The sequence below is a fragment of the Lepisosteus platostomus genome, chromosome 2 (genome assembly GCF_059453375.1).
Source record: "Lepisosteus platostomus isolate fLepPlt1 chromosome 2, fLepPlt1.hap1, whole genome shotgun sequence".
NCBI lineage: Eukaryota > Metazoa > Chordata > Actinopteri > Semionotiformes > Lepisosteidae > Lepisosteus > Lepisosteus platostomus.
In genome coordinates, this window is record NC_142612.1 from 66,661,163 (window position 1) to 66,673,316 (window position 12,154).

A 12,154-nucleotide genomic window follows, 5' to 3' on the forward strand; every position below is an offset into this window, starting at 1 on the left:
ATCCTTCAGATCTGCTTTAGATCATTTGAAATAACTACAAAGAATTCCAGCAGGTGCTTTATTAAATTTAAAATAAGAACTCACACCTTCAGCAAAATTTATGCTAGGGACAAAACAGTGAAAACTAACAGGTAGAATTTATTTTCAAAAACATTGTCTAATGTGAACACAGATTGCTATTGCAGATAAAAACATATCCACCATGTGTATAAAAACATATCCACTACTTAACTATGCAGCCAGTGCACAGCATTTAGCTGTGTCATGGTTGAGAAAAGTCATGGTGTTTTAAGGAAGAAGGCAGGGTTTATAAAAAAAGAAAAGGTGATATTTTTAAAATACCTTGAATACACTGCAAGGACCCATCTTCTGCTCTTATTGTAAATGTTTCTCCAGGGTTGACTTGAACCAAAATGACCTGCAGTAAAGAAACACATAAAACCAATAAATGAGCAACAGACATACATAAACAGGACAAACACAACTAGTTCAGCAGTGTAATGTTCAACAGAAGACACTCAGGTCATGATCAAGATTGTGGTGAAAAACGGGAATACTAACAGATTTTCTAACAATATGTCATTCAGAAGAAAGAAAATGTCTGAGTGGATGAGTGAAGAGTCCAAAGCAATATTCACAGAATCCCTGCAAAATAAACCTGGCACGAAGGTAGCACGAATCAATAACCAACGGAAATGGAGGCAACAGATGAAAGCACCAATCTAAAACTTTAAGTCTGTCTTTAATAACTGCCATTAAGAGAAAAAAACATGGAAAAGCTTTTTTAGCTGGTGCTGCAATGGTCACTTCTGCAATAATTCACCTTCATTATTCTGATACTAATTTAGACTAAAAAAATCAGCAGTTCAAGGTTCCAAATTGAATCTAAACTGGACCTGAACTACATTGAAGCTTATAAAGAAAAGGCCTGAAATTAAAAATACATTGGAAAAAAAAACAAAAAAAAGATTGCTACTGTACATCCAATATAACCCAATTTGTATCTGTTTCTCAATTAGTACAATACACAGTTCTCCCATGTTAGTTTTCCCAAACTGCTTAGATTTGTCTAAACACCTGAAATATACACAAATAAATACTTATAAATTAATAAATAATTCCTTTTATAAAAAATAATACCAGCTAATTAAAATTGACAAAAATTGCATACATTTATAATATAAAGATTGTCATACCACAGATAAAAAACAATTCTGCTTCGTGGTACTGTAAAAAGTCTAACTTGATCTGAAGTGTCAGTAGAGAATTAACAGCTCCTTACCATCATATTGTCTGAACAGACGTTGTTAACAGTGTATAGCTGTCTGCATATATGAAAAAGTTGTGCTGCCATTCTCAGACTCTCTAAGCTCTACAGGTAAGTAAGAGGATTTTATCATTATTCTCCTCTTTGCAATATCATTGGCAATTCTCTGATCACGCTGTTTAATACAGTGAATTCTGGGCTTCCTCTTCCTGCAGGACGGGCTGCTGATGAGGTTGCTATGGTTACCAGGATGTATTCTGCACTGTCAACTGAGGTTTAAAAAGAAAAAAAAGCAAAGCGACAAAGCCTTTTTTACAACCTCCCAGAGCTCTTACACACCAGCCTGCTCTCCAGCGCCTGCAATACAGCAATGATGATGGTACAAGCAAATTACATATTACACAGCATCTATCAACACACTTGTGTTGTACGCCTTCCCAGCACTGTTGCGTATGAAAACAAAGACTGACAGATTAAAAGCAGGGAAACAAACTTCAGATGATAAGGCTGTGTATGTTTCATCAGCCATGGTAGGAGCAATACATTGCTGCCTTATTTCTAATTTAATGAGAAAAATATACATAGTATGTATGTGGCGATGATTCGACTCTTCCTTGACAACACATGCAAAATAAACACCAGGCACTGCATCACAAAAGGTAGAAAGAGGATGAGTCAAATATTATTAATATATAAACGTTACCGTTTTATATCTTAAGAAAAAGATTTTCTCCTCTCGTTGCATTCTGTAATGATCTGACCCTCCAGAGATTAACCGTAAAACTAGTCCAACAACAGAAATAAAAATTCAGTCTGCTTTTGGTGCAGCAGAAAATCTCAGTTAATTCCTAGAAATTTGGATGTCCCCACAGTTTATGATTCTGATATGGTTCAAGGTGGGAGGGCAGAGACAGCACATTGTGCCGACTGAACAAGTTTCCATTTATTTTAACTTTCTTACATTTTCAAAAGAAATGATGTTAGATGCAGTTGTACATTTATTCCGATGCAATAACAAAACATACTTGGAAAGATTTGTTTAGTAACCCAAGTGAATTAAAATCCTGAATTTGCCTCACTCTCAAGACCAGACTCCTGACAGTCTTTATCTAAAAGCACAACTTTTACCACATTTTGTAGTGAGAAAAGTCAACTCTAAAGGCTACAACTTAATATGCAATGTAGGCTTTTGGCATGAAGGGTCTTAAAACACCAGCTGTGCTCATATAGTCTTTGGACCTTCAAAACACAGCAGTGTAAACTGAATGTTTCTGCAAAAATTGGCTTATGGCCGCAGACAGTTAAGTTACAGGAAGATAACATTTGTGCTACAATTAAGCACTGTGGATAACCAATTTAAAATTTTGATAAAAAACATACGTGCAGCCACAAAATGAACAATATCTGCTGCACAGGGAAAAAACATGGACATTATATTCAAAACAAAAACTGCACAAACTAATAAGGACTGTCTGAGCTCTTGGGCTTTCAATGATGTAATAACGCACCTGCTGTGATCCATCCCCATTAACCATGTGAGGCATCATAGGCATCTCCCCATTCAGTAAAGGTGGCAGGTCCAGTGGGATCTGGTCTGTCATCATCATTGTGACGTACATTCATGGAGAACTTTCCTCTACTGTCTTTCTGCAAAAACAAACAATTCCAGCAGTTACCATCACAAATCCCCTCCATGGAACCTAAGGGAATTTCAAAGAGTTTTCTAATTTAATTAACAATAACACCACCAACAACAATAATAATTATTTGCATTTGTGATGCAATGTATATATAGGAGAGGGCCCACAGGATCCAAGGGTAAGAAAAGCTGTGATGGAGTTTCTATATGGACACAACAAAGAACCTCAACCTGAAACCCATGGTGGTCAGTTGACACCTTGAGTGAAGATAGCACAGTGTTAAAGTGGCTGTAATAAAGCTGTAAATGCTTCTTTTCTGGTTAGTTAATCATTTCTTTTTTAGTTTTGGTGAATGTTTTTATTCAAATATCCCTGACAAGCTAGCATACCATTAGTGAACATTTCTACTAATTTATCTCATACTCCTAAACAGAAGAAAATGTGCAGGCCACACACCCATTTATCTCCTGTTTCTCCTCTTATCGTCTCTTCAAATGACCAAATGCAATAACTATTCTATCTTGGGAATTTCAAAGAGTGGATGAAAATGGCTTAAATATTTTGTGGAAAAGCTCTTTTAAAAATTCAAACCTAAGACATATAAAGAATTTTGAGTAACTTGAGAAAATGTGATCCAGAGCACTTAAGAGGCTAACAACAATGTGAAGATCCAAGTACCAAGTTTTACAAAACCAGCTTATACAAGGCTGTTAAAACATGCATCAGCAATACGGAGCACTTCAGAAAAACTTCAAAGACAATAGCAGGATGACATCATCATAGGGGAAAAGGGTGTTTCTCTATGGGGAGACTGCCCATTGCTACAGTAGATAATGACTATTTATATCCTGGTGCTATCAAATGACTATTACGCTGCTCATAAATGAACAATAAACAGAGATTCTGTATTTTGGTTTTCTCTTTAAACTGAATAAATCATGAAGTGTTGAGTGAGTCAAACCCTGATGGAATGCATAGCTCTAAGGGAGTAATAATTGAATTTCAAAAGTTTTTTTCAACAGCTCTAAGCTTTATCAAGCTTTATTATTTGATATGGCTTAGTACAAATAAAAAGCATCCATTAAATTAGTGGTCTCAGAATCTCAGACACTTGAGTGAGGAATGTCTGAACAAAGTGCAGTTGCAGTTATTATAGGAAAAGATTTTCTCAGGAAGTGTCCTTCACTTGACACAAAAGTGCTTCCTGACAAAGCAAAGCATATAGCAGGTCACATCAACCACACAGATGCATGTGAAGAACCATTTATCTTCTGACTCAAATATTTTGAATGCTCTATCAGTCATTTAATCATCTGTTTGACTTAGTGAAAGAAACTGGGCTGCCAGTTTTCATTCATGAAAAACAAACCTTAAACATTACTTGTTTGGAAGCTCAGCATGCTTCATATATATTATTGGATAGAATAGCATGTTGTCCAAATTAAATACTTGAGTTAAATACTTTAACAAAAAGCTTTTAATTTCAATACTGTTTATAATTCGTGCATTGACAGTATCTTGGACTATACACAAAGCTGGTCCAAATATACAAGTGGCAAGAAAGATATATGAAGCGAAAAAAGACATAAGTGTTGTGCATGATATTCTGCAGAAAAGTGACAGAAGGTTTAATGATCAGACAAAACTTCAGCTGGGCCTGAGGAAGCTGGTCAGGATTGAGAGGAAAATTGATTTTGTAAAGTACAGGCAAATTGTAGAAGAAAACGGTCAGGACCTGAAGCACAAGGATAAAGCCTAACTTGAATCCAATAGATGATTTATGGTAAGGCTTGATTATTGCGCTCCATCAACTATACCCAATAGGCTGGAGTAATTTGTGTTAGGAATAAAAGATGAAATAAAACCATTGTGCAAAGCTGGCAGAGACTGCACTCAGTTCTGTCAAAGTGTTTTGACCAAGTACTGACTTAGGGGGATGAATACATGATGATAAATATCACCTTATCTCCATTGCAGGTGATGCTGACACTTAAGCTCCTTCACATACAGCAAAGTTCAGTTGGATCCTTTCAATCTTGAAGTAAATAACATATATATATATACACAGTACTTGTAATTCATCCAAATATGATGTTGTCATGGGGTGAATGCTGAAAAGATATGGAAATAAAATCCACTCTTGTCAATAAACTGATCTTACTAAGAGAGATGTCTTACACTGCCAGGTATTTAACAGTGGTGACCGATAATAGAGGGGTCAGTTAGTGCAACTGCTGGCAAGATCTTTTCCCCATAAGAGCATCAGTCAAAGAGGACAGACTGTTGCCAAAACACTAAGCAGTCTCTACTCTTCCCAGTAATCTAGGCTTAGACACACATGTTCTCAATTGAATGCTGGCTTGCTCATGAGATCATAGGAGGGATTCTGTGGATCAGCTGGAGTGACAGGGGCGCCTTCTGATGATGTCGCAACTGGTGGAAAATATGTTCTCAAAACTTTAGAAAAGCAGCAGTTTCAAATAGAGAAAAAAAATAAACGGCTCTTTAGGAGCTCAAAGATCACTTGGCTTCACAGTGGTCATCTTCAAGTTGATTCCTGCTCAAAGAGCTGCTAGAGAAGTGTTCCCATTTTCCACTGCCAGTCTCAGCACATTCCTTACACAAATTCTTTTTCAATTACAGCTTATTCTAAGTTAGTTGCCATAAGAAAGCTCTGCCCCCATTGTTAGAAAGCGCTTCTATGAAAAATCTCATTGATGGCGTTGGTATCAAAAACAGATTGTATGACTAACTCTTCTTGTTTACGGAAAATATCTGATGTCTTTGTAACCTTATTAATGAAAAGGAAGTCCCCTTCTCTAAAACGGCCAAACACAGAGCATGTTCATAATATGTGCCCTGAAAAAACATTTGGAGTGGGGCTCCTTTGGCCTTTTTTAATACCTGAAATAATATCTACATGCCATCTTAAAAATTTCAATCCTGAAAATCAGCTTGAAACTTCACTGCCACCTACAGTAGCAGTTTAATGACAAAGGAAACCACAGGATATTTAAGTTAAAGTGAACATTCGGTTGCGTATATGATATGCAATGAAGTGGACATCTTCCAATCAGCCATACAGGCAGCTCTTCTGGGACACAAAATGTACAGAATGTAAATTGACAGAAACTATGATAATTAATGGGAATCAATTTCTCTAACACCTCCGAAGATGGGATTTCAGGATAGATGGAAAATGGGACGAAACTTCCATGTGACCTGTGGTGAGGGCAACAGAGCTACTCAGACACTAAAGTGGTAAAAAAAAACCAGAGAGACCCCTTGCAGAACAGATGAGGGAGACCCCAGCTTGCAGTGCTTGTCTGTAGGAGATAATTCCTTAAACACTGAGATTAAAAAAAAGGTTTTAAATCAAACTACAGGTAGAGCAGCAGCTAATTATCCAAACTTTAATGACAATTTGCGAAACATAACGGAAGTGCCGCAAAACTGCTTTCGGGCAATCGAGTGTTTCATTAAAAGAGAACTGTGAAAAGAAAAGGGAAATAAACTGCATAAGATCAGTGACTAAGATCTGTAAGCAGCAGGAAAAGGGAAGTTCACTCCATAAGAGACCCACCTACACCTAATTTTTAAGATGGCATGTGGATATTATTTCAGGTATTAAAAAAGGCCAAAGGAGCCCCACTCCCAATGGTTTTTCAGGGCACATATTATGAACATGCTCTATGTTTGGCCATTTTGGAGAATGGGACAAACTACAAAAATAATTAACGACTTTAAAAAATGTTAAAGGACCGTTTTAAATAATGGACTAAAAAAAGCACAACAGAAGGGTATGAATGTTTCGGGGGAAAGGCTAAGCTTGAAGGATGAAGTCATGATGAGGTCATTTTTATTTAAATGCAGTTATCAAATTCTTAATCTATCTTCCAGGGAGGGAAGGACAGGGTGCGAAAGGGAAAGTGTGCGATGCACTCCACCGTGCCATGACTATTGCCTTCTTGAATGTTTAAGAAACCCCACTAAGAATCCAGTTTCTCTGAAACTCTTTTAACACACATACTTCATAGAGCCTCTCTGCTACCCAGCTGCTATAATTAGCATGTTCATTGAAATGTGATACCCTTTGTATCTTGGGACCTATGCATCATTTGCTGAAAATTGAATTGAGCACAGTTCACAGAATATAAAAGAGGAAGAAGAGGAGAAAATTTTGAAACAGAACGAACCACATATAGAAATGGCGTGCAAATTAACATGCATGAGTGCTGTTATTCTTTTTTAACATGATTTTTATCTTTTGCTTATTTTTAGCTGTCAAACTATTTTATGATTGCGGTACCAGAGAGCAACTCTGCTCTGCATGAAAATCCTGTTAGTCATTGTGCGAAGGTGGCAATTTGCATTATACAAATGAAAGAGTACGTTTTGATTGTTCTGACCCTTTGTTGCTCTGCATTTTAACTGAAATGTATCACCAATAATACAGAGCTGATTGTTTTGTTCAGATATTAAGATTTTGATATCTGGTTTAATATTCAAACCATTCAAATAAAATTTCAAATACATTTTCTCCTTCAGAAAAGGAAAGACTAATTACAATAGAAGAAACAATAAAATGGGACAATATACCTATTCAAGTTCAAAGACTTTTAGTAGCTTTTACCTCTATGCAGGTTGTACACACACCAAATACTGTATAAATCATTCTTATAAATAGGTGACAGTAATCAAATAACCTAAACTGAAACAAACCTTTGTGGATTACAATATTAAAAAAATCTACATTTCATTTAATAGTGAAGGTGTACTAAATATTCTTTGGGACTACAAACAGCCTTGTTTTAGGAAAAACAGCCTCGTGAAGCAACACTTTAATTTCCAATGCTGTAAACTGTACTGTCTGTAATAGGGAGATCCACAGTTTCTGTCACACCTGCAATTAACTTATAAAAGTCACATCTGTAACAGTGTGTTTAACTTCATTGTCTACCTCCTTCTTGAAATCTTAATATATAACCTTGACCAGTAGCCAAGCAGACATCTATCAAACAACACCAAACCTAGCTTCACTCAACAGCAAGACTGTAATTCTTGAGGTCATTGATTTGAAAAGAGGCCCTGGTGGAGCCAGTTAGTGGCTTTTCTACTCATTATCTCATTTTCATGGCAATTTCACTCTCTTCACAAAAACAAGAGGCTTCTGTTTATGAGATTCACATTTGTTTAATTCAGTTTTATGCAGTCAAACAATCCTTTGAGGACTCAATTGACATTATAGAATATAATCCAAAACAAACAATTATTGCTCAATCCCACGGTCTAAAAACAAAAATTCATTTTAAGTTTGTCATATCCTGTTTGCACTTGTAAAATTGGTGAACATAGTCCTTCACAGAACAGAGCATTAATGGCATGCAATTAAATTAAAGTTATTTTCCATTTCATATTCCACCTGTGTCCATTTTTGGCACTTATTTTACATGCACACAGATTTTGGAGACGCCACAAAAATAAATGTTTTAATATGGTCAAGGAAGATAAGACATCTAATTATACCATGCATCGGAACTAGAAGGTTATTTTCATTTTGCCCCCCTGCAATTTATGTGCCAAGATGAACCCATTCAAAAATACGAGGGAAAAAAGTTCTGCATCCTATGAAAGCTTGTGATTAGCACTTTGGAAGGGTTTCCAAACTTCAAAGTGCTGATGTATGCAGAGTCAGCACATGGACGTGGCAAAATACCTCCAGGCAGTAGTAGGGCTTCATATTACTAACTGGCCATTACTGGCAAATACTGGCAAATACTGGCCAAATATGGCAAATACTGGCCATTTGCATTTACAATTACAAACTTAAGGCAAATTCCATCATTCTGAAGACTTGTCCAAGTTCTGCAGACAATTTGATTGTCTTTTGGATCTTGAGGCAGTAGAAAGGCTATAGTCACCTCCCTTTCGTGCTTGGTAGCGAGCACCGTCTCAGCCTCTTCTCGATCCTTTTTGCCCAGGGTGACTATTGCTGGTGGTCTCAGACACACAAAAGAGACTTACTTGACGGCAGCCAGAAGAGAAAAAACAGGGACAACACACAGAAAGTACACTGTGTGTTTATTGTGATAACCTTTCCTCCCCTACCATCAATCATTTTGTTCAGCATATAATCTCCCTTTTGAAGTACCACAATTTCCTGTTGCTAGGTTTCACTTTACCCTTTTGCTTTGATTTTTTTTTCAAACTCATTTCACTGTTTTGGAAAACTGGCCCAGAGTGAATAGCCAGTCTTTTTGTCACAAGTGTGGTCAAGGGGACAGTCCCAGTCCTCAAGGGAAAGCGTTCTTAAACAAGGGCGGCTCAGTGTTAACCAAGAATCTAGGCTAGGTGGATGCCTCCACAGAAACGTGAAGTAAAGGAAGCAAAAATGACAGAACGCTGCCATTGCTTCACCTCCCAAAAACAAGAATTGAAACCATGGTAATGTTTAAGCCACACATCATCATGAAATATGTTATAAGCAAAGTTTAAGTAGGGAGTACTTTCTGTTGTATACAGGTGTCCCCAAAAGCAAAGATTCGCCTGAGATTCATGCTAGCTGTTCAATGCACAAGTGCGTAACTGCTAATAGGTCTTAGTAATGCTGCTAAGAACGTACAGCACTAAAAAACATCCCTGGACAGGCTAAAAGAACTGAACCTTCTTAGTCTTGAACTGGGGACATGATTTAATTCAACAAAATTCTCAAAGGCATTGGGTATTTCAGCCCAATGGACTTTCCTATACTTTTATTCCCTATAAGCCTACCCGACAGATGGATACACATAGAAATAAAGGGGAAGTGGCGAGCATCTTTAAAACAGAGTAAGGAGGCATTTTTACACAAAGGATTGTGGGAGTCTGAAACAACCTACCCAACCGTGCACCAGCTATAAAAGTGATACTTGTCTTGTCATTTCTTGAAAGAAGACAAAGATTCAGATTAATGACCTACTAGCAACCAAATGAGCTTGATGAGCCAATGGCCTCCTCCCGTTTTTAACATTTATGTTCTTTTGCCCTCATGGGTGTATTAAGAACATCAACCACAAAGGGAATTCACAGAGGCTGCTTGACTACAGGGAAGGGACTTTGGAAAACCCACTGATTTATCAAGCTAGCAAACACGATTAAACGTGTTTCATCACTACTGACGTCAACATTAATTTACCAAGTGGTACAAAGTACATACACAAAAGACAACCAAAGCATTTCTCCCCTTTAACCCTGTTAAATGGTGTTTACCCTCACAAACAGTATGGTTGCAAGTGTCCTTTCAAATTAAGGTTGTGGGTAGTTGCATCTCTAGACTGGAAAAACATCAACTCCCAAACTTTTTTACACATAAATATTGCAGTAGCCCATAAGGGGCTTAACTGATTCAACAGAGGACTGTTGACTGGATCCCATCACAACTTTTTCTGCCAGATGCAACTGTTTTCTTAACCACAATAAGCAAGAAAAATGAGTACAAAACAATTAACTGCATGAAATAATTAAACTCGCATGTATAAAAAAAAACATTGTCATTGCAATAAAACCCAAACGTTCTGGTGTCACATCTTCATTTCACAAAGATGAAGTCTATTTTCAGTGTTGATGCAAAGTAAAGCCCAATTACTTCTGTCATTGCTTTTTTCAAATATTTTATTTTTCTGAAAATCATTCACGCAGTAAAGCCACTTACTATATTAGTTGGGACTGAAGGTGGTGGAGTCATTCAAGACACACTAAAATACACTCAGTCCTAATTAAATAAGCACTTCACTTAAGAGTGCTTGTTAAAACGAAATACACATGTATTTACATATTTTTGTTAGATGACTGAACTCCCCTCACTAAAACAAAATCCAGGTGGATAGCTTGTTCTTTCTTTTTCATTTTTCACTCCTCAAGGCTGTTGCTGCCTAAATAGAAATGGGGGTTTAAGGGTATCATACTAGTTTTATTTTATATTAGTTATAAAATATTTTAAATATTTTATCTTTAGTTTTATTTTTATTAGGCACATTATGAATGCACCATATTGGTATCACTAAACAACGTGATGTTTTATCTTGCTTTGACAAACAAGATTTATTATCTAACATAATAGACCATTTTGATTACCTCATGTCATATTTACTGTTCATCAATAACTATCGGATATCATGCAATTTTATCCACTTTACTACTTCATAACACATTTAAACATGACAGCTTGAATAATAAAATGTGCTGCAAATTCTACTAATTGTAACATATACTTAGCAATTTATAGTGCCAAACTATTCAAATACAAAAGTACCTAAACTAATCTGGTTCGTGTCCAGTTACAAGCATTTACAACAAAAAAGAGACTTTTACAAGTTTTCGCCTACAACCAGAAATCTTGGAACCAATTATGCTTGTATAGCAAGGGATGAGTTATTAGCTTCACTATTTACCGATTTGCTGTAAACATAGAAAAATTATTGGCAAAGTCAGTTGTCACATTACCTACATTCCTACATTTGTCAAGTAAGAGTTCAATTCAATGCTAAATGAATATAGGACACTGAACGTGCAAATAAAAAACATGCAGAAATGAGCAATCCAAATTCCAGTTTCTTTTTGGCCACACACCCAGTATTGCTTGTTGTATAATCATGTGTTGAGCTATAAATTGTGATGGTTCAAGTTTCAACTAAACCACCCATCACATATAGCCTCAATCATGCCAGGACACCAATCAAGATCTCCTTCTCCACACTAGGATGCCCGGCAAAGAACCATAGAAAACAATTCAGCTTCAATATAACAGCTGTTATTCCAAGCATTTCGTCATAGCACAGCCCAGTGTGAAGGGAGGTGTTTCCTGAAGTCTGTTGTGAGAGTTTGGAAAGTGTTTTATTGAACCTGTGTGTTTAAAGACTCTGCACTGGAGCCTAACCCTAATGTTCAAATGCTGGTTTTCTGTATATGAGAAAGCCTTTACTGTCCACCGAAAGCAAAATACTCAACAGTAAAAGCTGTCTCTAAGACTTCTGATAATAGCATCTTTAAATATCACTATCAAGACAAGCAAAGACATTGTCAAACCTCTCAAGTTACTGTGTCAACAAGTGTAATTAATACTACATATCCAACAATATTTTGATTAATTTTATTTATTACAGGTGATTTACAAACAGTTCTTCAGATATGGTTTAATAGTCTACTACAGAATAGGGTTAGAACTAAATGGTAAATATTATGGCCACTTGTAAAATTCTTGCAAGCATGA

The 12,154-nt window shown here is 36.5% G+C and overlaps 1 protein-coding gene across 1 annotated transcript in view; it reads right to left on the minus strand.

Annotated features, from left to right (window-relative positions):
• Positions 1-12,154, minus strand: part of fndc3ba (fibronectin type III domain containing 3Ba) — a 167,142-nt gene that overhangs the window by 128,400 nt on the left and 26,588 nt on the right. Inside the window, exons 2-3 of the mRNA XM_088614103.1 lie at positions 2,776-2,914; positions 343-418 (exon numbers count right to left, since the gene is read on the minus strand). Coding sequence (XP_088470229.1) covers positions 343-418; positions 2,776-2,886 — 187 coding nt within the window. The 5' untranslated portion in view covers positions 2,887-2,914. The remainder of the gene's footprint in view (positions 1-342; positions 419-2,775; positions 2,915-12,154) is intronic.